Source organism: Ursus arctos, unplaced genomic scaffold, assembly GCF_023065955.2.
Source record: "Ursus arctos isolate Adak ecotype North America unplaced genomic scaffold, UrsArc2.0 scaffold_7, whole genome shotgun sequence".
NCBI lineage: Eukaryota > Metazoa > Chordata > Mammalia > Carnivora > Ursidae > Ursus > Ursus arctos.
Genome location: NW_026623089.1, coordinates 31,197,049 through 31,222,041, shown reverse-complemented (window position 1 = coordinate 31,222,041; position 24,993 = coordinate 31,197,049). Strand labels below are relative to the sequence as shown.

The 24,993-nt window shown below is 45.4% G+C and overlaps 1 protein-coding gene and 1 long non-coding RNA gene across 3 annotated transcripts in view; both read right to left on the bottom strand.

The window, feature by feature from the left end:
- Positions 1-8,777: 8,777 nt before the first annotated feature.
- On the bottom strand, positions 8,778-14,539 carry LOC130543085 (uncharacterized). The gene is made up of 2 exons (XR_008958117.1): positions 14,095-14,539; positions 8,778-11,336 (listed from the first exon to the last, which is right to left on the bottom strand). It is a non-coding gene; the product is annotated as an uncharacterized LOC130543085 (long non-coding RNA).
- A 3,277-nt stretch (positions 14,540-17,816) lies between these two features.
- Positions 17,817-24,993, bottom strand: part of ALDH18A1 (aldehyde dehydrogenase 18 family member A1) — a 39,065-nt gene continuing 31,888 nt past the window's right edge. For both annotated transcript variants that reach the window (XM_026493736.4, XM_026493737.4), the window contains exons 15-18: positions 24,810-24,931; positions 22,375-22,561; positions 21,257-21,352; positions 17,817-18,804 (exon numbers count right to left, since the gene is read on the bottom strand). In XM_026493736.4, coding sequence (XP_026349521.1) covers positions 18,623-18,804; positions 21,257-21,352; positions 22,375-22,561; positions 24,810-24,931 — 587 coding nt within the window. In that variant the 3' untranslated portion in view covers positions 17,817-18,622. The remainder of the gene's footprint in view (positions 18,805-21,256; positions 21,353-22,374; positions 22,562-24,809; positions 24,932-24,993) is intronic.

Here is a 24,993-nt window from a genome sequence, read left to right as displayed (position 1 = left end):
CTGCTTCCTTGTCACACCAACTGGTCCCCTCTCTGGAACAACTTGGGAAATCATTGCCTCTGCCATGACGGTCCCTCAAATGTCCAACGTCCCACCTTTCTCACCTCTAGACTAATTAACAGAGATCCTCCAAAAGTTCCTCAGATGACATGGATTTTAGAGTATTGGCATCCATAATTTCACTAGTCAGAAAATTCTTTTTACCTAGCTAGACAATGCATAGCCATCTGTCCCATACCATGCTGAATGGGTGTATACCCAATCTTGGAAGGCAAACTGGGTCAAGCCAGAGAAGAATTTGAAACTAGAGATTACCTAGCCAAGGCTCCAGAATCAGCAGACCTAGGTTTGAATTCCAGATCCACTTATTGTTAAATGACTGATCTTGGGCAAAATACTTAGTTTTTCTAAACCTCAGTTTCTTCATCTGTACAATGGGAAGAATAAGAGCACCTACATAACAGGGTTGGTGTGAGGGTTAAATTAAATAAGACAACAGATATAAACCACTTAGCAGAACACCTGGAACATCTTTCAGGCCTGGAAGCTTCCTCAGATTTTACCTCTGATCCAAGAGCTCTCCTATTTCCCGGTCAAATCCTCTTCTGAACCCAGCTCCATTTCGGACACCTCTGCACCCCTTCAGTCACGATGAGGCTTCTAGGTGCTGCATCCGGATGCTTTTCTGGTTATTATTTCTCTTATTTCCTCCTCCTCGCTCCCCACCTCTGGACTCTACTCCTGCTCCTTGCTGCTTGTGCATATCCATCCACCCCATGTCCATCCTCCTTTTCCTCCTTACTTGTCCTTCTCGCTCACTTAATTCTTTCTTGCTGTTTCTGGTTCCCCCCCACCATCTTTCTTTATGTCATGGAAACTCTAACCAGAAATTTCTCTCTCTCTCTTTTCCCATTTTCTATTCTGCCTCCTCCCTGGACTCCAGAGAACCAAGAAGAAATGATCAACCTGGTGGCAATAAGATCAGTACATGCTACCTCTCTCACCACATAGTCATCTGAAGCTACAGGCATTTTCCATTTGCTCCTTGCCACAGACTGAGTGGTAGAAATCAAGGTCGAATGAGGAGCCAGCAGCAGTGAGGGCAGAGGAGAAATAGGAAGCTCTCTTTCCCCTCCCCTGTGCATATGCTTCCCGTTCCTTTTCTTGACCACTGCTTTAGTACACTACGGTGATAGTTTTTTGTCTTGTTTGTGACTTTAACGGAAATGCCTCTAATATTCTGCTATTAATTATGATCCCCTCACCAGGCTTTGTGCTAAATAGCCTTTATCCAATGGGGGGGAGAGCTCTCTTCTACATCTAGTTTGCTAGGCTTACGTGATATGTCATTGTGTTTACTAGGCTTGAGTGTCTAGGTTGGAAGTGGGGCACTGAAAACCAGGGAAGTAGGGTGGTAAGTAGGTTGGCTTGGGAGGTAGCCCAGGAATACCAGAAGAAAGAACTGAGGCCAAGTGGGTAGGCTGGGGGATGATGCAGCATCCTGTCCTGAGGCACTGATAGTATTCTTCACACTCTGCTCTCAAACTAAGGGTGATACTGCGATTTGAAGACGCCACTGGACCCTCGAGGGTAGCAATGACAAAACTTGGCTCTTGTTATAGTTCTCGTTTCTTCTTTTATTAATTTAAATAACCAATTCTGGATTTTCAAGAAGCCTTTGGACCTTCTTGAATTGGAGCCGATAACAGAAACTTCATCCCTTTTCACGTGAAAGCTTTTTGGAGGTGGATCTGATCCTGGTTTTCCATTCCAATCAGTTGCTGTGAAAGCCACTGCTTGTTTTCGCTGTGGGCAGATCAAGCCTCTTTTTCTCCCTGATGGAAATTCAGGAAGGAAACCAAATAATTCCCAACAGAGAAAAGAGTTGACCACAGTACCATCCAAAAGGGCTTTTAAAGATTTCAATCTTGCATGTGAGAACATTGGCAGCCGAGGTTGGTTGCTCTCTCTACGTTGTCAGCTTGACAGAGATGTGGTTCTGCCATTTTGACAGGAAAATCCTTTTTGATAGAGAAGAGGTTGCAATCGAAACATTGCTGAGGTACACTTTAACACTGGGAAGCTGAGGTAAAAGCGTCTGTGACAAACATCCAGAATAAAGTACTAAACACTCTTTGATCGATATTTCTCAATAAACCAACCTGCACATACTGTGGAACTGGTGAAAGGAGGGGACATTCTAAGCAAAATTACACCATGTGGCATCTATTGATAGTTATTCTACTCCTATTATATATGGTGGCTCTGCAGGTTTTTGTGTCGTTTCTACCACGATTGACGGAAAATTCGCCAATCTGCTGCTGGGTCACCAAGAGATGCTTGTGCTTGACTTTTTTAATTAGTTCCACTCTTAATTGACAAGGGGTGTGGAAAGTAAGTGCTAAGAAACCTGTCATAAAGGGAAAATTTAAACCAACTGGTAATGTGTCAGTTTTGGAATAGTCTCAGAAGGTGGCAAGTAAAAAACGTATGAGGAAAAGTTGAAGGAACTGACATACCTCAGCCTCAAAAAGACAAGGTGACAGGCTAATGTAGTGACTGTTTCTAGTACAGTTAACTAGACCATCGACACACTCCAAAAACACCTTCTGTGCTCAGCGGACAGTGGTGCCCTGGAAAAAGCAACGGCCTTAGCTTAGAAGAAGGAGGCTCCGATGGCACCTCTGCCAAATGGGGACTTTGGTGGTTTCCCTGTCTACCTCAGGTTCCACCTCTGTCAAATTGAAAACTTAGACCACTTTGGGGTTCCCAGCCAAGGCTTCCTTTAAGGTTCTCTAAAAGAAAAATGTTTGAACATTTCAAACCACTCCAAGAATACAGGACTTTTACATTATTGCATAGTAAATGCATTTACTTAGTGATCAGAAGCATTCAAACGTGAAGCTCACCAGGAAAAAGAGTAGTAAGAGAGGGGCTCGGTGGTAAGAGTCTGGGAACCACGCTGTAAGACACTATAGAGGAGAGACCTTAATGGCTTTGCCTTAGAGACCTTAGCTGCCAGCACAGCACCTCAAGTGCTCATTAAGTTTCCATTATACGCAAATGCAGAGAGACACCCGATAAACTCCCGTGTACCCATCACTCAGCTTCAAGAATCATCCCTCAGGGCCAGTCTAGCTTTTCTGTGCTCCTACCCAAGTGACTTCTAAACCTTCTCACAAGATTATTTTGATGCAAGTGCCAGGTATCATATAATTTCACCCATAAACATTTCGATGTGTCACTCTAAAAGGTAAGTATTTTGTAAATACGGTATCATCATGCCTAAAATAAATACCATCTAACGTCAATTCAGTGTTCAAATTTCCCTGATTGTGTCCTAAATATTTTTTTAAGGTTTGTTTAAGCTCTAAGGATTGTAATGGGGTGAAATGTATATTAAGTTTTGTTTAATCTAGAGTCACCCCACATGCACCCCCCCAACACACACCCACCCACACACCCACACACACACATTCCTTGTGATTTACTTGTTGAGGGGACCAGGTCTCTTGTCCCAGACTTTCCCAAAGTCTGGATATTGCTAGTTGCCTCTCCAAGTGTCATTTAACATTTACCTTGTATTTCCTATACACTGGTAGTTAGGTCCAAAGATTTAATCTAAGGGTGCCTGGGGTGGCTCAGTCGGTTAAGCGTCTGCCTTTGACTTGGGTTGTGATCCCAGGGTCCTGAGGTCGAGCTCCGCGTTGGGCTCCCTGCTCCACCTCTGCCTCTCCCCCTGGCTTGTGCTCTCTCTCTCTCCCTCTCAAATAAAATAAATAAAATGTTTTTAAAAAAAGGCTTAATCTAGTTCAGGTTCTTCTTCCTCTCTTCCTTCTTCTTCTTTGTCAAGAATGCTCCATAGGCAGCTTTTTGTATTTCCACCATGCTCTGTTATTTTCTTTGTCTGACATTAGCAGGTGTTGATGATCATCGCATAGACAGATCCATTATTTCATTAAGAGTTGCAAAATGCTGATATGCTAACTTCATGTCTTAGCTTCACTTCTTCAATTACTTCCATAAAGAAAAACTTTGTATTTATATCTGGCATATTTCTATACAGAAAAACTTCTCCTAATCAACTGTTTTGTTATCCTGGCACACAGCTGGAAAAAGAATAGCAGAATAAATGCTACTTCTTTCCCTTTATTTACAAGTTTCAAAATAATAGGCTGATTTTCTAGCATCCTTCAAAAGAGGACAAATGAGAGGGTTTTTTAAAGCACTACTATGAACTCATGGGTTTAAATATATTTGAGGAGTTTGAGTTCGATGCAGTTATCGTCCTTGTTGATTATCCCATCATTGGCCAGTGACTTTGTGGGGGCCTCTAGTCTGCTCCAGAGCCCTGTGGACCAGCTCTGGTGGTGTTTGGTAGGTTCTTAGTTTCTGTAGACTCAACTTTGGAGATAATTTCTAAGGTCCTCCTTAGCATTGCCCTGGGACCAGGGAAATAGGAGCCCCTGCCACACGTATTGCATACATTGAGACACAAAATATTTTTTCCTCTTTTCAGGTTGCATAGGGAAGTTTTCTGAAAGGTAGGTGGCCGATGAGTCAGGGAGGGGAGAGGTCATGTGTGGCTCCAACTGGTCCCCTCAGGCTAGAGGATGAGGGCCGAGGCTGACAATGGGTTGGTGGGTGGGCAAAGGGGAGGGATGCGAGACAAAAATCACAGCTTCTGCCCTGGGAAATCAAGGAAAGACTGCCTCCCTCAGTTTAAAGTTGGCCCCTCAAATCAACCCAAATGGGTGTCTAGACAGAACTTATTCCTCTGGAACTACCCTCCCGTGCATTCCCCCTTCCCCACTCCCTGCTCCTTGGCTGGGTTGCCATAGATTTGGGAGGTATTTAGAACTGCCTGGCACTCTTGAATTGGAAAAGTAAGGTGTGGGGGAGGGTAATCTGCCTGCCCTAACTGTATCCTGGGATTGGATGCATCCAGCTATCACCCAGGGTCCTGGGGTCAGCTTCTGCCCTGCCCTGCCCCAGCATGTCCATGGTAACTACCAATCAGGCATCCAGATGGCAGGAACAACCCAGGGAGAACCTTGTTCCTTTAGCGTCCACATCTCAAAGAAGTGGAGTGGGCTATGGGGGGAGAGAAAAGCTTGGCTGGAGCACAGGATGGAAGTGGGCTTAGGTTGATTTACAGCTTTTAAACATTTAGACGTAATGGTATACGGGGCAGTATTTGCACTTTTGCAAATGTTAGGGCAGTACTGGTCCTTCTGGCTTGGACATTCCAAGTCAGTGTTTGGATGCCCTATAGCAAGATGCTCTACACTCTATGGTCCAGTCTAGTCCCTTGCCCCAGTTCTTCCTCTTCCTTTCCAAGGCATCACGACAAACAGACTCTCTTTGGCATTACTGAATTCTGAGCATGCTTATAATTTGGCTTGGGGCTGCTGCTTTTCATTTAAAGTTGGTGGAAACCTGCAGAGATAGTGGCAGCCCGAAGCATATTTTGGGCTCACCATAGTTCTGCCTTGTTTTAGGAGGGTCCTCATAACTAAGGGTAACCCTCCTCAATGGTCACATCTGCATGACCCTGCCCCTAGGCCACGGCTGACTACTCTTGGCGCAGACACCTCCTCGCACAAACTCTCTCATTTGAGAACTTCAGACAGAGAGATGCAGAGGCCAAACATTTCTGAAGCAGTCACGTCAATGGCATGAGGTCCATGGCTGTTAGATGCTGAGCTGTCTGGAGTTGTCCTAATTCCTTCCTGCCTAGATTTTCTTTGTTAATTTCTTTCTTCAAATAGGTAACACACTCAACAGCCTTAGAAAAGATTATTTTTTTTATTAGTATGAGCTAGCCCAAGTCAGTTTCTATTGCCTGCATAAACACATGTGTGCACACACACATGCACAAAACCCTTAATTAAAACCATTGTTAGAAGGAGCATTGGGTGAGGGGCCAAAGCACCCGGATTCATTCCTTTACCTCTGACACCCCCATCCCTATCATCACATCTTTAAATGCCAGACTTATTATCCTCTTATAGCCAGAGCTGAAGCAATAAGGTGAAATAGAAATAATAATGATAAAAAATAATGATGATAGCAATAATAATACCTTTTTTTTTTTAGCACTTTTTATATCAGGAACTGTGTTAAGTGCTTTACATAAATTATTTTATGAATCTAATCCTCAAAAACAATATCAGGTTCATTAAGATGCTTTTGACTCTGCATAAGAGAAACCCCAAGCTCAAAATAGCTTAAATATAAGGAAATTATTTATTTTATTTGTAACAAGAAGTCCTTAGTAAGGGCAGCTTCAGGCTTGGTTAACTTAGAGGCCCAATGATTTTATCAGGGACCCAGGTTCTTTCTGTCTCTTTGCTCTGTTGGCTCTGGTCTCCAGGCTAGCACCACTCGTGACTACAAAATAGCTGCCGAATTTCTAGGAGTCACGTGGAACATGACAAGGCTTAGCAGAGGGATGGTCTCTTCCTTGTAGCTCTTTTTTAAGTACAAGAAAAGCTTTCCAAGAAGCTTCCCCTGGATCACCCCTCCCACCTCAATGGCCAGAACTGGGCCATACACACATGCCATCCAACCATTGACCAGGAGTAAGATCACCGCAATGGGCCTAGACCAAATGTGATTCACCCTAAGTTGAGAGGGGAAGAGGTGAAACACTTTGGAAAAAAAGAATGAGACCTTTCGCAGCAAAGAAGGGAGGAAACTGCTAGTTAACCAACAGTGTCTGCTACAAATTTTGTGAGATGTACCGGAAAGGTAAAGTGGCTTGCCCAAGGTCAAATAACCAGTTAATGGCAGATGTGGGATCTGAACCTAGAACTGTCTCTAAAAACTATTCTCTTAACCTATGTTCTGGGAGTCAGTTAGTCCTCACTAGGTTCTGCGCTTTTCATTTTGTGGGTTCTATTTTGTTTTTGTTTTTTTGTTTTTTTTTAGGCCTCATGAGATTCTTTTTTTTTTTTTTTTTTTAAGATTTTATTTATTTATTTGACAGAGAGAGAGACAGCCAGCGAGAGAGGGAACACAAACAGGGGGAGTGGGAGAGGAAGAAGCATTCTCCCAGCGAAGCAGGGAGCCCGATGCAGGGCTCGATCCCACAATGCCAGGATCACGCCCTGAGCCGAAGGCAGATGCTTAACGACTGCACCACCCAGACGCCCCCTCACGAGATTCTTTTGCCTTTGAGGAACTCAACTCACTATGGCTATCCTGGCTGTTATATGAGAAGAACTGGTGTGGGAACTTCCAGTCAGTCAACTTCAAGGGTCCAAGCAACAGAGCAAACTTCTCCAGCTAGTTCAACACCTCATTCAATCTCTTCTCCCATGGCTTGCCCAATTCTCTTCGGCCATGGTGGAGAGGAAACACAGAACGACAGCAGGCTTCAGTTCCAGACTTCTGGCTTTCTGAGTGAGTATCATAAGTGAACAAACATCCCTTTTCATGTCCTTCCATTTTTCCTCTTATTCTGGTATTGCCTCCTTCGGGGAATTCCTTCTCCCAAACTTTAATCATTGGTTCTGGTGGGGACTTTCAATGGCAGTGCTGAGAAATGACATCAAAATAGTTGACAATGGGAAAGTATGACCCCAACCAATCAGAAGGGACATTTGCCAACAGCGTTAAAGCAGGTCCTGGAGGCCCCTGGATGGGTCAGCACTGAACTCTTTGGAGTTGCTGGATCATGAGGAAATCCTGGTTGTCCCAGGGAGGGCCACATGGCCATGGACAGGGAGGATAGGAAACTCAAGAGACTGGGGCCAGTAGGTATTAATTAACAGGTATGGAAATATTTCATTTAACGTGTTCTTAATTTCAGATACTACATTTATCAGTTCTAGAATGTCTACTTGATTTTTTTTAATAGATTCTAATTCTCTGTTGAAATCCTTTATCATTACATATATTGTGTCTTTTTCCTTTATTTTCTTAACATGTTTATAATACTTGTTATAAAATCCTTGTCTGCTAACTCAGTATCAGAATTGTTTGTAGGTCTGCTTTCATAGTCTGATTTTTCTCTTCATTATTAGCCATATTTCCTTGCTTTTCACATGTCTCATGATTATATAAAAGAACCATAAATGCTGTAGATGATATTACTTTCCTCCAGGGGTGATTCTCTTTTTCTTCTGTTAGCAGATGGGGTGAGGGACAGATCACCCCAATCTAGTCAGGGGTTCAGCTGCCTGGGGGCTGGACTACAGCTTTATTAGTCCATTTCAACCCTGGGTTTTCTTGTTCCTTGGAAGAAGCCCACACAAGCTTTTGATGGACAGCCTGGAAGGTCTCTGTCTCTCTAATCCTCAAAGCCTGTGGAAGATTCAGTTCTGTTCTTAGGAGCTCAGGCTCTTTAGTCTCTTGCCCCACACAGTTTCAAAATTTAGCAAATATCTTGAGGGAGACACCCATCGTATGCTGAATGCAGCCCACCTCCTTCTAATAGGACTTTGCTTCCTACGTACAGCAAGTCTGGGAAATTTCCCTCTGCTAGGTGATATTTCTCGCCCAGCATCTCCCGCTTCATCTCCGAATTCAGCCAGTGTCCCCCAGGGGCAAAACTGGCCATGTGCTTAGAGCCACTCTAGATTCCAGTGTTAGGCTGCTCCAGAGCACATCAACCAACAAAAGTTCTGCCAGTTTCATTTTGTCCCAGTAAAGACCTTACTCCTCGGCCAATCTCTATCCTTGGCCTGCATCCAGTTTTGGCAAATACCCCCAGGGAAGAAAATGGTTACAGATTATCAGCTCATTCAGAAAATGCTCCTTTCTCTCCAGAATTTTATTTTTTTTAATTTAAATTCAATTAGCCAACATATAGTGCATCATTAGTTTCAGATGCAGTGTTTAACAATTCATCAGTTTCCTCTCCAGAATTTTAATTCATCAGTCCTTCTTGCTGCTACAACACTCTTATGTCTTTTAAAATATGATTTCTGTAACTTACCCAGTTTTTTCTAGTTGTTTTAGCAGGAACATTGAATCGTTGCTACCTACGCTACATCCAATCCAGAGAGGAAGTCCTATGAAATTATTTCAAGATTTAGCCATGTGTGGTCCCACAGGTATGTGTGGCTGAATCAACCCAGATCATGCCACAGCCCCTCCTCTGCATCTCCACTACAGCAAGGACAGGTGGCCCAAGTAGACCAACCAAAGTTCCCCTGCACTGGAACAGGGAGCCAGAGCCTTTCTATTTTTGCGGTGGGTGGAAGGTAGGACAAAGCTGTGAAAATAAGTTTCACTTATTCACTGGAAGTTTCCATTGGCTCAGTCCCATGCTCATGGAAGAAGCCAACCTCCAACAGGAGGAAACGAAGCCCTCACAGAAAGGAGAAGCATAGAAGCATCCAGACAACATTGGAGTCCCTGATTCCAGTCACTCATGCTTGTGGTTTGCTTATCTGAGCCACGAATTTCTTTTTTGCCAGAGTGAGTTCCAGTCTCTTGAGAGGCTGGGTCAGCTCTATGTTTTTTGCCCTTGACTTTATGAGACGTCCTAGGTCCATATAATACATTATTCTTTTCTTCTTAAGCAAGGTAAAGGTGGTTTGTGTTACCTGTAACTCAAACAGTCTTAACTAAGACTGCTTCTTTAATGATGGGAAGGCATAGGGCCTAGTGAAAGCTATCTCCCTCACTGCACAGAGAAAGAAATGGGGCATGGATGGTGACTAGTGCTGAGACCTTAGCTTTGGATCGTGAATCCTCACCCCAAGGACAGATGGATGCTTCTGGATTCCGGACACCCAGCCCACCGTGGGAGGAACTTCAGACTTGCCTAAGAAGTTATCCAAATCTGCCTGCCAAAACCATGCTGTTTTATGTTAACCAAACTGGGAAACTGCTTCCTACCCTCAACAATACTCAAAGACGGGAGGGAATGAAAACAGGAAGGTTCCTGTGTTTGCACATTTTACCTACTCCTGGGGCTCCTGACTTGCAGATGAGCCTGAAGTTTACACCAGAGGGTAAACAAGATAGCTATTTGGACATCACACACCACTTTGCCAGTTTCCGTTCTCTTGAATTATTTACCATCTAATTGTCTGCATTGAAACAGAATCTGGAAACACGGAGTCAGAGATGTAGCCTTACTTGTGAGTTAGAGAAGGAAAACGAGAGTCCAAAAGTACCTGGAGCAGGAGAGCTTCATGGCTTGCTGAAGTCCCCTTGCTTTGGAAGGGCTGTGACCACGGGGCCGGGGCCGGGGGGGGGGGGGGGGGAGGCAGAGCACCAGCAGCCAGACAGAGCCACAGGCTGGAGCCGCCCTAGAGCTAACTAGTACAGTCTCTCCTCTGGGGCCATGACCCCAGGGTGCCAGTCTGGACTTAAACGCTCCGAGCCTTGATTTCTTGTCTGCAAAAGACAGACTGCCAAAGGGGATGGGATAAAAAAAATAAGCCTCTCTTTAGATTTAAAAATTGTTATGACAAACTTTATTTTCACCATCATACCAATAATTTCCCATAGGAATAAATATTAGTAGCTGGGAAAAAGGTGCCCCTAGCCTAGTTTTTTCTATTCAACATTTTGTAGTAAGCCTCTCCCCCATGTCAATAAATATTCTTTAAAAATAAGATTTTTAGGGGCTAATTGTTTTCAAATAGTTTTCTGTAAAGAGATCATGATTAAAATATTATCAACTAGGATTCAATGGATTCAGTTTGATTTTACATTGAAATCTAATTGGGGTACTTCGGAGGATGCTGATAACAATATGGAGTCACAGACTGGACAGAGATCAGGAGCAGATGTGGAAATGATTCTTTCCCACCAGGACAACTGAGGCTGCGCAGTGGCCCATGAACAGGAAGTGAGAGAAAGGACGTGGTAGATGGACAGTCAAGGTGAGGGGTGGATGCGTGAATGGCGAGCAGATCCTAGAAAACCCATGACCCTTATCACTGGAGTTATTAATAATTGCTATTATGCTATTCCCTATGCTGTTATGGCCTAAAAACTACAGTCCAAGTGCCACCTTTATATTCACATTTCCTTCTAGTCTTTTTTCCTAAGTGTAATTGCTTTGTGTTGTTTTTTTACATTGATGAAATCTACATATGAACATTTTTGTTACCTGGTTTTTTCATTTATACAAACTCAGTCTTCAAGTTTGATTTGTATAAACTTAGGATAGAGGAAAAGGAACTGTGTATCAATAGGAAAAGACAATTTATCCATTTACTAGTTGGGGTCTTAGTTACACCAATTTCCACTCAAATCAACATGATCTTGAAATTTGCAAGGAAAATGGTCCACTTACAATAATTTTCAGGAGGAGATAGACACGTACACGCTGTGGAGACCGACTGATGCCTCATTTTCCTCACAGGCAACTAGGGGGAGGGAAAAGGGGTAAGTAAAGGCATGTCAGAGAAAGTCAGAGAAGCATCCACACCTGCTCGTTATATCAAGTGTCTACAGACTCTCTAAATAATTCAGCTGCAGCCAGCTCCCTCCAGGGGCAGGTGCTGAGGAGAGTTTCCAGACAAGCATCTCCTCTTGCAAAACTGGAGCAGACCTAGGATCTGATTACTCGAAAAGGGGTCCAGTTAGTAGCTATGGCAATCTCCTTCTTCAGCCTTACAACTTACCTTGGGTTAAGGTACAAGAAGCTTCTCCGGAAATACTACTGGTACAGCCCGCTGTGGTGGGGAAGAGCTCTGAAGCCCAGGTGTCTAGGCTCTAATCTAGGTTCTACTACTTCCTAACTGTGTGACCTTGGGCAACTTACTCAACCTCTTTTATCCTCAGTTTCTGTCCCTGTAAACTAGGGATAACAAGTCCCTCATTGAGATTGCTGTGACATCACATGCAAGGTTCCTACTATAGTGCCTGATACATAATAGATATCTCCTCAGAGTGTCCCCAACCACATTTCCTAGGAAGAGAAGTTTGCACTTTAAATAAAAGAGCAATGTCCAGAAATAAGAGAAAGATATTCCTTAGAACAAAATAAACATAACAGTTAACAGTTATTGAAGGTTTATCATAGGCTGGACTTTGTGCTGAGTGTTTTACATATAGTCTCACAAAACCCATTACCAAAGTTCTGAGAAGTTAAGACACTTACCCCAGGGCAAACAGCTAGAAGATGGTGGAATCTAGGTTCAAACCCTGTTCTGTCTCTCGTCTAAAAAAAGCCTGCGTTCTTATCTCCTAGGTAAATTGGTTTCTGAAAGTCATTTTACTGTGCCAGTGATTGTCTCCAGGTGAACGCGAGGATGGCGATGACGGTGGGCTATAGGGCAGGCCTCCTTAGGTCCATGGGGCCAGACTGCCCTCTAGTGTTAGAGGAATCTTAGGACCACATGGAATAAAGAGCGGGTTGCTTTTCTTTTGAGGTGGCAGTGAACATTCCTCCCTTCCATCCTGGAGTGTATCTGTCTAGTTTAGTGCCTTCCTGTTGGTCAACGGGTTCTCCTGGGAATGGGGGCCAAAAAGGCAGTAAAGACTGGGAGTTAAGGAGAAGGACTATCTTGGGGTAGAGCAGCAATTCTCAGACAGGTTAAGCTTCAAACCACTGGGTGGAGGGAGTGTCTCCTATTCTCAGCACATGACATATCATAGGTGCTCAGTGAGGACTAAACCAAGTTTTAAATTTCATTCTCACTAAAGAGGGAGTTCTGCCAGTAGGAGCAGTTATGAAATTATTCATTGATTTTTGCCAGAAGCACTAGCAGAAAAGACACTGTAACATGAAACCCACCATCCATTCCGATAGACTACATTCATGACTAGGTGAGAATGACGACACTCCTCAGTTGTTTAGAAATGAGTTGGGGTCAGCAAAGATGTGTGATCATTTTAGGCTGCCACCCTCACACCAAGTCCCTAATGGTCCAAGGGTCTCAGAGAAGGAACCCCCCCCCCCTTCCCTGCCCCCTGCCGCATCCATAACTCTGCCAAAGTGGTCTGTTTCACCAGGTGGTCAGTGAGCACCTGTAGGCATTGCTCCCAGCTGGGCCACTGGGGAATATAAAGACGGACATACCAGGAGGGGCCCTATTGCTAATTGTGGCTAATGCTGATGGAGCTTCTTCCCTGAGCTGGGTGTTCAATCCATTACCTGAATCTCTCCTGACTGGTAGGTGTTCGTCTTCTATTTTTTCCAACTAAGGACATTGAGGCCCATTTTGGTAAAAGTAACTCTGTTAAGTTCACACAATTTATAGTTGGCAATGCAGGGCAGTATGACTCTCAAACGCAGGCTCTTTCCAATACGTCACTGGCTAATTCTTTGGAATAACTGTTACTGTGACTGTTGCCTTTTTCTAAAATTCAAGAACCTCCAAGAGAATTAGCCCCATGGAGCTACCAGTTTACAGACAGATGGCTTTTTTTACACTTTGGTGGTCTAGCTTTCTCCAGCCTAATTTCCTGCAGATTCTCAGTCTGTACCCTCTTGCCTAGGGCAACTCTAAATTCCCACCCTCCCCTCCAAAGTGCCCAGGAATTTCACTTTTTCTCCATCTCCTACAGAGCAATTCGGCTTTCCCACATCCTACCACAAAACCTGATTTACAACACTCATCAATGAGCTCAAGAGAACAAAGGAGGCTTCTAGAAAAAGCTACTCTTTAGAGGGGGTTTAGGGTAATGGTGGCTAACAGTGCTAGCAGCTTACCCAATGTTCATTCTTTTTCTTTATGAAGAGGATCCTGATTTTTGTTCAGGGAGGAGTGTGCCCAACTGTAAAGCTGTATTTCTCAACCTCCCTCCCTCATAGCTAGAGTTGTCCACGTGGCTGCACGAAACAGTATGTTGTTTAGGTGAATGGATCCCCCTCCCATCGCCCTGAATCAGAATAACTTTCTTCCCCTATCCAATTTCTCTTCTCCCTTACGGATAGACTCTTTCTTAGAGCTACAATGTGCCCAGATTAAAAAAGTCACACTCCCCAGATCTCTTGTAGACGTGAGGAGAGGTGTCACGAGCCAGATCTGGACAAGCAGTTGGATGGGCCTTCCTGGAAAGTCACTTGGGTGAGGCAGCTGTCACGTACTCCTTTGTCTGCAGTTCCTCCTCCTTCCTGCTGTCTGGAACATGGTTCTGATGGTAGGGATATCACTATCACGTGGATGAGGGACTTACCCTAGGATGCGATAGCAGAAACTGAAAGGAGCCCGAGTGCCTGATGACATCATGGAGCCTTGGCCTCAGCCCTGGGATGCCTACCTCCAGACCTCTTCTTACCTGAGACAAAAATGAATTTCTATCATGTTCAAGCCCTAGTTAAGTTTGTATTTCCTGGGACAAGGCAACTCAATTTCTACATTTACTACAGTGATTGGTTCAGGCCAGTTTAGTAAGAGTGGAGCTTACAACTTCTGTCTGATGGTAGTTTTATTTGACGCCCTCCCATCATCCTACCACAATGTGGACAGCTTTGCTGCTGGCAGACATCTAGTTCTCAAAGTGTGCTTCTTGGATTGGTGGCAGCAGCAGCAGCTGGAAATTTATTAGAATTTATTAGAAATGCAAATTCTCAGCCCCTATCCCCAACCTACTGAATCAGCAGGATATCTATTCTAATAACCCTGCAGGTGATTCTGAGATTCTCAAGTTTGAAAACCACTGTTTTATAGAGAACTGCAGAGAAAGAGAGCCAAGCCCCGATCAAATCATGCCTGAACTACACGTCTGGATTTCCTCAGTTATGTAACCCAATAAATACCCTTCCTTTTGCTAAACTAGTTTGAGCTGAGGGTTCTGTTAACTTGTACCTGAAAACACTCCCACAGTTGCAGCCTCATGGTCGCTATCGTTACAGGACACAAAATGCTACCCAGAAATATTCTGTTGCATGTACATTTGAGGGGCAGAAGTGAGCAGTAATCACATCAACACAACTGCTCCGAGTCAAAAAAGAGACTTGATTAGATTTAAAGCCTTAGCCAGACAAGACTGCCAGAGGATTCATCTAAATATGCAAAATCTTTGTGTTTTCTTGGAGGTTCCGATATGAATTTCCGGTTCAAAAGCGCACACACACCGTATGTATTCTGCGCTGTTCTCCAGTGTTCACGTGTTAAGTATCTAGAGACCCGAAGTCTCTTGCTTTGCTCCCACCCCCTGCACAGAGCAGGCCTGCTCCCCTCAGCCAAACCAGGACCAGCTCTTCTTTCAGGCAGAGCATGACGTTCACCTGGGTCCACCTTCTCTTTCCCAGACCCCAAGTAAGGTCTGTACTGCTTACTGCCTTCTCAGTGGCAGCTGCCCACCTGCTCTAGGTGCTGAAATGTTTGATCTCAGGCTCAGTGCTCTGTTTCTCCTTTACTCATCCGGTGGGCAAAGCTGGGCTTCTGGTGACCAGATGAAGCTGGGATGGGAAAATCTGGCTTCTGAAAACTGCCTCATGAGTAACAGGAGAAAACTCTGGTTTCTTGTGGAGTACAGAGCCAAGCACACAGTTGGGCACCTGAAAAATCACACCAAGTAGCCATCCCGCCCCACTGAGTGCTTGCCACATGCCCGTGTTGTGCCAAGCATTTACGTTACCACTTAGGACAAAGGAGATGTTAATGTTCCCAGGAGAAAACTGAGGCTCCCAGAACCTAAGTAACTTGCTCAAAGTCACTTGTTTAGTAAGTGGCAGAGCAGACACTTGAACACAGGTATGTTATCCGGTCTTCAATGATGGAAGGGATAGAACTCAAACTCAAACTCAACCAAATTAAAACTAGCTCAAGCGAAAAAAGGAAAACAATGGCGTGCAGCCTTCCAGTCCAGCTCAGGCACTGATGGAGCCAGGCGGGTAAAGTCTTTATATTTCCCCTGGCTCCCCTTCCTCTGTGTTGAATACTTCTCTCTACCTAGAAAGAGGAGGGCAGTTCGTTTTTCCTAATAACTGCAGTAAAAATTTAGTTCTACTAGCATGCCATTTGGCCAAGTTTAAATCATCACATGCCCAGCCCTGAAGCAGTCACTGTAAGCAGGGAAACAGAGCGCTCTGACCTATCAGAGCCGAGTCATGTGACTACCACTAAAAATAGTGAGGTAGGGGGGTGATCAGCATAACCTCCCCTGAATCACAGAGACTGAGTGGGATTACTGCAAAACACAGGAGAGATGGTTCCATAGCATAAGGGATATAGAGCAAATAACACCTCTTATAATCTAGTCCTTGGCTGCCCACCTTTCTTTTCATATGGGTACTTTTCTTTTTTTTAGGAATTTGTTTTTTTGAGAGACAGCACAGCGCACAAGCAGGGGGAGAGGCAGAGGGAGAGGGACAAGCAGGCTCCCGACTGAGCAGGAAGCCGGATGTGAGGCACGATCCCACGACCTGAGTTGAAGGCAGAGGCTTAACCGACTGAGCCACCCAGGTGCCCCCATATGAATACTTTCATAATGGCCCCATAATGTATGTATGTACTGTATCACTGACATATTTTGGCTGCACCAGAAAACCTAAACTCAAATAAACTTGGCTTGAAGAATGTTTGTTATCTTACATATCCCAGAGGGCTTTTCCCCCCTTGTTGGGGGAGGTGGGAGCTTCTGGATTAGCTGGTTCAACAGCCTGTTGTCCAGAGTTGGTAGCTACGAAAAGGGCAGGACCACAGGAGGGATTTCAGAATAAAAAGCCCCCTTCCTACAGGACAAACCAGTAAGTACTGAAGACTGCCTGCGTGGGGATACTTATGAGGCAATGGCTGCCTTCTGACCCTCCTTTGGGGATCTCTTCACTTTTGGTGCAAAAATAAAGAATGCCATTGGCCCATGGCCTCTGTAGAAAAGTACTAAGCCTGAGGTTGCTATAGGGGAAATGGCCTTGTTGGATGAGTGAGCTGTAGCTGTGTTTTCCAGCCCAAACCCCATTCCCATCTCCTGCCCCAAGAAGGGTGGCTCCTGTGGGATTCTACCACTCTCAGCTGTCTGGGATGGAACACCTTCCTGTATACCCACACGAACTTCTGCCCCGCATTGGTGTGTTCACTGTTCCACAGACTTGCATTTCACCCCCAGCTCTGGACTTCTGCTTGGGCCAGTCCCCTGCATGAATGCTCAGCCCACTCCCTGCTCCTGACTCATCTTTTTTAGGGCCTGGATCCAGGCCTGCCTCCTCAGTGCAGTCTTCCCCAAGGGTCCCTGCCTTCTTGGGTCACTTTCTATTTTCGACTCCGGGGTATTTGTTGTCTGCCTGGGAGCTGATTGTGGTATTTGCCATACAGTTTCCGGAAGGACTTCATTGCCTTTTCAGGCAAGCTATGCCAGAATTCCCCATTCCGAGGAAAGGGCCGGCAGGGCGGCTTGCCAGACCATGTAAGGTTCTGGAGAGGGAGAGATGGGAGCTGGCCTGAGAACATGTTCCACATGACACCGTGATTTGTGTGCTCATAAAACATCCTCAGAGGATAAGAAGCGGTATGTCAGTGAGCGCTTCTCTCTTTGGAAGGGTCCCCACGAGACAAGAAAGCTTTCAACTGCAGACTGCTGGGCACCAGGGACCCTAAAACAGGAGCTGGAGGGAGGAAGGAAGGGTCTTCCGAAGGATGTTGGGGCTGGGGCACAGCCGTCCAAGTGGAGGCACGCTTGTGCTGTCCATACCCGCCGACCTCATTCCATCACCATGTTTTCAGTCCGTATGCTCCTGGGACCCAATCTCCTGTTTTCCTCTCTTCTCTCAGTCCAGGTCCATCCCCTGGGATCTGCCTGTGTGGCCTCCACGGACACATGCAGCAGACAGACGCTCTCTCCAACCAGCTTCCCAAGAGGAGCCAGTGTGTCAAAGTGGGTGTACAGGCCACAGGGAGGGCAGAGGATGAAGAGGACCAGGACAAGTGAGAGTGCGGACTTTAACCACGCACACAGGCTTTTCATAAGAACTTTATTTCTCAAAAAGGGGGAAGAATCTAAAGTATTAAAATAACCTAATTTTTGTTTTAGAGGAAAAGAAAGGGTAGGATGACAAAATAATTTATATAAAAATTTCAAGCATAATTGCTGTAGATACTTCATCCTGGGACTCGCAGCTCCAGGTTCCAACTGCATCCCTGATCATGCCGAATCTTCTGGGTCCGCAGAGGCACAAGCATCTGGGATGCTGCTTTATCTTTACTCCACAATAAATATAAAAGGTCAATCTTCCCAGTGGAAAAGATTCAGTCCATTTTTGCTACTGTTTCTGATAAGAATGCTAAAAAAAAGAGCTGCCCCTCTTCTAAATTCCAAACCTTTCCTTTTTGAAGATGAGCGTAAGTGTAAAGAGATGAAATGTGGAAAGACATAAGTGCGATGGGCTCTAAAGCATCAGGGGAGACGTTACCTCATTGAGGCGATAAAAAGGTAAAAGTGGCTGTGATTTTCCCGTTGCCTTTTTTTGTGGGGAAAAAGGGAACTGGACCATGTGAAGCAAAGTCCCTAACTGCAGCAATTAAGCAAAGTCCCCATTCATAGCGATTATTCTCTAACTAAAAAAGAGAAGGGTGAAATGGACTATGCACATTAGCCAAGACTGCCATAGCCAAATGGAGCCCAGAAGCATCTAGCTGCACTTTCCAACAGGCAGACCCTTCCAGGAAGTGGGAGATGAGACCTGGCTCATCCCCTGAGATTCTTAAGACACGCTTAGCTATGAAGACCTCTTGAATCTTTCCTGGCTCTTCTTGGAATGCTTTCAGTTGGTGTTTCTCTGAGGCACAGGGAGGTTCTCGTGAAGGTATTTTAAACTTCCATGCTCTGAGAAATCTGAGACCACGTGGTCCTGCCCTCGCAGCAGCCATTTAGTAGTGAGCAGTCCCTCAAGTCCTACCGGTCCCCGCGCGTGGATCCTCGATGTGCTGATGCCCACTTCAGCTCCTGAGAAAAAGCATGGATGAGGATGTGGCTTTTCCCAGCCCCTGCTTCCTGTCCACCCATCAGACCCACAGCTCTTCCGTCTCCCCACGTGGCACCCTCTCACCCTACCCACTCTGCTCCATCCTCCTCAGATCAGCTTGAGTTCCACGGTCCCCTCAAAGTGTCCTCCAGTCATTATGAATCACAACAAATCCCCTACTTCTAATGAAACACAATGTGTGGGCTCTCCTCAGCACTTTTATCCCAAATGCATTTTGACATTACTAGGAGTGCTGGCTCTGATACCTGCTTAGTGTCTAGACTGTATCATAATTTGACATGCAGGCATTTTTTTGAGGTATACAACAATGTCCAGTATTGAGGTTTCATCTCCTCAAATACTCTCTAAGTCCCGGAATGGAAGGGATGGGATGTGTTCTCAGTATCCCCCAGAATTCTTAGCACATAGGCATTCACTAGACAGTTACTGAATACATGAAATATTGAATACATGTTCATTTTCCTTCCCTCTTGCTCTAAGCTTAGACTCGGGGCGTTAGGGGTTTTCCTGCATCTGGCTGGGTGCTCTGCATGGTATACAACAAGGCAGGGCTCCCTTGTCCGTCAACTTTCCTGAGCATGTACTGTGTAAGAGGCACCACTCTGGGCCCTGGGGAGGCAGTGGTGAATAACCGATGCAAGGTCGTGTTTCCTTGGAGCTCATGCTTCTGTGGGCAAGGCAGTCAAAGAACAGCTCAGCAAATAATTTCATGTGGTGATGGGAGTGCAGGGAAGGGTGCTGGGACAGACCGCGTGGGTCCGGGGGCCACCACACCGGTAGAGTGGTTAGGGAGAGCCTCCCTGAGGAAGGCCCTTTCCTCTGAACCTTGAACAATGACAAGGAGCCAGCCAGCGGAGGGGCAGGCGGAGAAGCGCTGCAGGCAGAGACCTGCAGGGGCAGAGGCCTGAGTGGGGACGTGCTGGGGAGTAGTGGTTGGCAAGGAGAGTGTGACCACCAGATTCTAATTCTGGTTAAACAGCATAGGGACCACATGACTTTGGGCACGTGGCCGAACCATCTCCCGTGCTTCAGTTCATCTGGAAAACGAGGAAAAGAATAGAACCCACAATGCATGTGATACACGCAGCACAGTGCTGGGAATATGTAAATGCTCAATAAACACCATCTCTCACTATTATTAACACACTTCATAGGAATTGACTCAACCAGCGTTAGAGCATTTGCTCTGAGCACGTGATGGAAAGACAACGGAGTGGTCTTTTGCTCTTCCCCCATCCTGGACTTTTGCTTGAAAGCTAGGCACACCTCAGCCCTTAAAAGTACGCTGCTATTTCTTGTTCAACAACATGGAAGACAAAAATCAGTGCAAGGGATGTGACAATTAAATCAAAACCCCAACAGAACAGAAACAGGTAGACTATCAGTGAAGAGTCTAATGACCAAGAATAACTGAGTAAAATTCTCCTTAACAACCTTTAGTAATTCACTGAGAACTATTTTCTAGGCAGATCTACTCAAAAGTTCAGAGGGATTAAAATGTCTTAAGTGGTTGAAATAATTCTCAGATGTGTCATAAATGCCTATTGGTGCTCTTTATAATGGTACCCCTGAAAACCAAAGACTGTCTTAAAAAACTCCAAACTGGGGAATGGAGATTTTTCTTTCTTTCTTTTTTTTTAAGATTTTATTTTTAAGTAATCTCTATACCCAACATGGAGCTTGAACTCATAACCCTGAGATTGAGAGCTGTATGCTCTACCTGAGCCAGCCAGGTGCCCCTGGAGATTTTATTTCTAATGATGGAAGGGGAGAAGGAGGGTCTTTCTTCCTTTCTTTTTTTTAAGGGCACTTTCCTGAAGCTTTTTATTCAAAGGTGTGCTTTAGAAATAAACCTTGCACCTCTGGGCTTACCTGTTTGTTTTTGATGCTGCCTATTTAAGCCCAGCATACGTATTAAAGCCTTCTTTTGTCCTGTCCTCATGGGGAATCCCTCCTTTCAGGCAACCTGGCTTTGTCTCTTTGAAGGAGTCTACAACAGCTCCCGAGGGACCTTGGCACTCCTGTCACGACCCGTGCACATAGGAATGCTGTGCTCTGCCTATACCGTGGGAGCAACCCAGCCTCTGGATTTGTACAAGTGTGGGTCTGAGAGACAGCTGGGGGGTGCTCTGGGCAAATTACTTCACTTCTCTGAATCTCAAAGATCTATGAAAAAGAAAAGCAAGTACCTACCTTCTTCATACACAAAATGCTTAGGGCACAGGACTTCTCCCGGCCCATGGTTGCTCTGAGGATTCTCTCATCAACCACCCTCCCACAATTCTTCTCTTTTATCTTAATCAAGCATGTGACTTTAAAGGACAGGAGTCTCCTCCACCCTCACCATGCTCCTTGGACCACACAGTGATTCACAAAGGGACCTCTTTTTCTCCTGACCAGAATCTTTCTTACCCAGTCCAAAGCGGTAGCCATCAGAGAAACGAGTGCTGGCATTCCAGAACACACAGGCACTATCTACGTGCTGGAGAAAGAACTCTGCTGTTTTCTCTGCAGCATAAACAGAAGACACCGAGTTAGGGTGACCCATGGAAAATATCCCTCCTTCTAGTCACACACTTGGGACTGATCAGGCCTTGGCCCAGGCCCCTGAAGAGCTTCTCCACATTAAACATGCAGACTTGTGAAAATCTGAAGAGAAAGAAGGCTAACTAGCTTCATCAGTCCCTGTTATGAAAAGAGTAGTTGTCTGGGAAAGACTGGGTTGGAATCCAGATCTCCCCCTGTAAACATACCCTTAATGCTGCAATGGCCTGACTATACTATCTCTTTATAAGGCTCCGGAACCAGAATGCCCAAGTCTGAATTCCAATTCCATGCCCACTAGCTGGGTGAACTTGGGCAGGTTTCTGAACCTCTCTGTACCTGAGCGAATTGGGGACTGACAATTTTATCTAGCTCACAGGGTTGTATGGAGGATAAAAGGACTTGACATCCATAGAGCACTTACCCCAGAGCCCAGCACATGTAAGTTCTCCATAAACACATCAGCTATTATTATTAGTGGTGTTGGGACTCCCCAATAAACCGACTGTAGATCCCTTGAGGGGACCTACTGGCTGCCTTTCCTGCTGGGCCTCCAGTGCCTGACACCTCGGCAGTCTCTTGGTACATATCTGTGCAACGAATGAATGTGTGTGGAGAGCTGCTTCTGCCCTCAACCTCCTGAGCCTGGGTTTCCTCAGCTGTAAACGGGCTTATTCCAGTAGCCTGGAGAGACTGCTGTCTGGATTATATGGTAATCCCTGTGACACAGAGTGAGTCATCTCCAGAGTATAGCTAACCATCTCTTCCCTGCCCCCTCCCCCGGGGCCGCTGTAACAATACGAGGCAGCAGATGGGAGAGCACTCATCAAACCCACAAATACAACCGATGCCATGCATTATCGTTAGTCTATTCGGACTATGTTTTCCTGCAGCCAGAGGGGCTGAGAGGAGCAGGACCCCATGGAGACCAAGGCGGAAAAAGCAGGCACCGTACGCCTGAGGCATGTGTGTATGTGCGCACTGACCATTCTCCGTGACGATGACATCTGTATGCGAGCTGCCGTACTTGTGGATGTGGTCGATGGCCTCCTGGATGCTGTCCACCACTTCAATGCACAATTCCAGGTCCCCATACTCCGTTCGGAGGGACTTTACTTCAGAGGGGCTGAAGGTCAGGTAGGAGGCGAACTTGGGGCCTGCGTGAATTTTCACCTGGAACAGAGGAAGTCGAGGGGTGAAAACATAAACACAGCAGCAGGAAGCCAGCTCGCACTTCTTCCGCTAGGACCAAACAGCCGGATGAGCCTGAAGGCACGGAGCCTGTGGCTGCTGGGGCAGACGGTTAAACCAACCCTGTCTCACTTTTAGAAGCAGCCCAACACCCTCCAGGATGCTCTGCTTTTGAAAATGCCAACTGGCCACTTGCCAGCAAGGGGCCCTCAGTAAAACTGGAGCAGGGATTTAAGCAGGAAGCCTTTGAATGTTAAGAATGTGCAAGGCATTTAACAGGCTATCGACATAAGCCCTTGACTGCTGGCATCTTACTGAAACAAACACTTGACTACAAAAATCCTGTCCCCTGCATATGGGACCCAGACATGGACTCACATGGAAAGGGGGAGATGACTCGTATACATTTCTACTCCCTTCCCTCCACAGAAGTCCTAGGTGTGCTTCAGAGGAAAAGAGTATTTAGTTGGTAGCCACCTCAAACTGTTGTTACCTGTCAGACTTCCAACTTTTGTCAGTCAGGCCCCACCTCTAGGTTCAGCTCAGCAACAGACTCTGGGGCTAATCGTGCTCTTGGCTGGAGGAATTAAAGAATCGGGGGCTGGTCACTGAGGGCCCCCCTCACAAGTCTGATCCCACCTAGGCTTCATTCTCTGACACCTCTCCAGGGCAGCGTTCATGCCTTGATTCTTTGGGACCAAGGTCTTGCTTTCACTCAAGTTACAACAAGCGGTGTTTATCCTGTTCTTGTCGTTCCCGAGGCCCTTTTACCTGGGACCCGCTTCCTCCAGGCCTGGGGTCCAACCATGTTCCTCAGGGATAAGAAACCCATCCCTGAGCCCTAGCTCTGGGCAAGTCACCCTGCTGGTTTACTTCCTGCAACACAAAGGTATTACATGAAGTATACATATTGATTGATTTTAATTTAGAGAATTTCAAGGCAATCTTAAAAATGAGCAAGGATATCATGGGTTTGTCTGAATCAGGACTGGGAGGTTTATTCCCGGCTAGAGGAAAATTTTCCTCCTGTCTAGTCCAGTCCAGTGTGGTGTTTGGCATGCATAGGTGGCCCATCAAACAGGCCAATAATGTCAAGGAAGGCCCCAAACATGAGTGATCATGTGATCTAACTCCATTTTAATTTGTGGGGTGCCTTTTCATTTTGAAACAATGCTTTCAGGTTCTCACTACCCACCCATTTATAAGCTGACTGGAGCCTTCCTTTACAGCTAAAGGATGAAATGGAAAAGACACACACTTGGGGTCAAAGCAACCAATGCCAGCAGCCACTTTCTCTAAATGCTGTGCTTGTTTATGTAATTATGAAAGGGGGCCATGACATCAGATATTAAAGCTTACAATGTGTTCTGCCAGAAAACTTAAGATTGTCCATTTTTGCCTGGAGAGCATCTTTTTTTTTGGCAATTAGTAATTTAAGATGGAACATACATTTGTCTGAAACTTAACAGCACTGGTTTTTACAACCTCAATGAAATGGTAATAAAATAATCCAAAGAGAACATTATGCAAATTGTTGACTCCCAAATATCACTGTATGAAGTACATTAATACTGGTAATTGAAGACACTGGTGGAGGGGTGGACACATATAAATCTCTGCTTTGAAAACATTTCTGCACAATCTTTTCAAATCAAATCCAGGGGCGCCTGGATGGCTGAGTCATTAAGCGTGTCTGCCTTCGGCTCAGGTCATGATCCCAGGGTCCTGGGATCAAGCCCTCCATCGGGTTCCCTGCTCAGAGGGAAGCCTGCTTCTCCCTCTCCCACTCTCCCTGCTTGTGTTCCCTCTCTCACTGTCTCTCTGTCAAATAAATAAATAAAATCTTAAAAAAAAAAAAAATCAAATCCAAACAGGAATGTGTGTTCAGAAACAACCTTTGAACTCTGCTGCCTGAATAAAAGGTTTCCAGAAACAGAACTGCCACGTGATCTGTCTTATCTTTGACCTCTTTTAGCACTTACCACATTCCACTTTGTAATACAGCTATCTGAGTATGGGTTTCTTCCATTTACCAGACTGTGAGAAGACAGGGATGTGTCTTACTCTCTGTGTACTTAGCACAGAACTCTGTACACAACAGATGCTCACAAATACCGCTTCTTAAATTGCCTTAAAAGGTATGGCAGCTGCTCCTGGTCTAATCCCACAGGCTTCTAAATCTCAAAATGGAAGACAGGAAGTGACGAGTGAGTCCTGGGACTTGTCATACCTGTTCCACTCTCAGCATGTCAATGATCTGGTCAAATAATGGTGTTCTCAGCAGATCTCTGTGGATTAACAGAGTCTCCAAAGCATTACAGGCAGCTGGGTATTCACATTTAGAGTCTCGGACTGAAAGAAGGAAGACAAAGAACTGTTTCTAGTAACACGCTGTGGAGCCACAGAGGATCTGA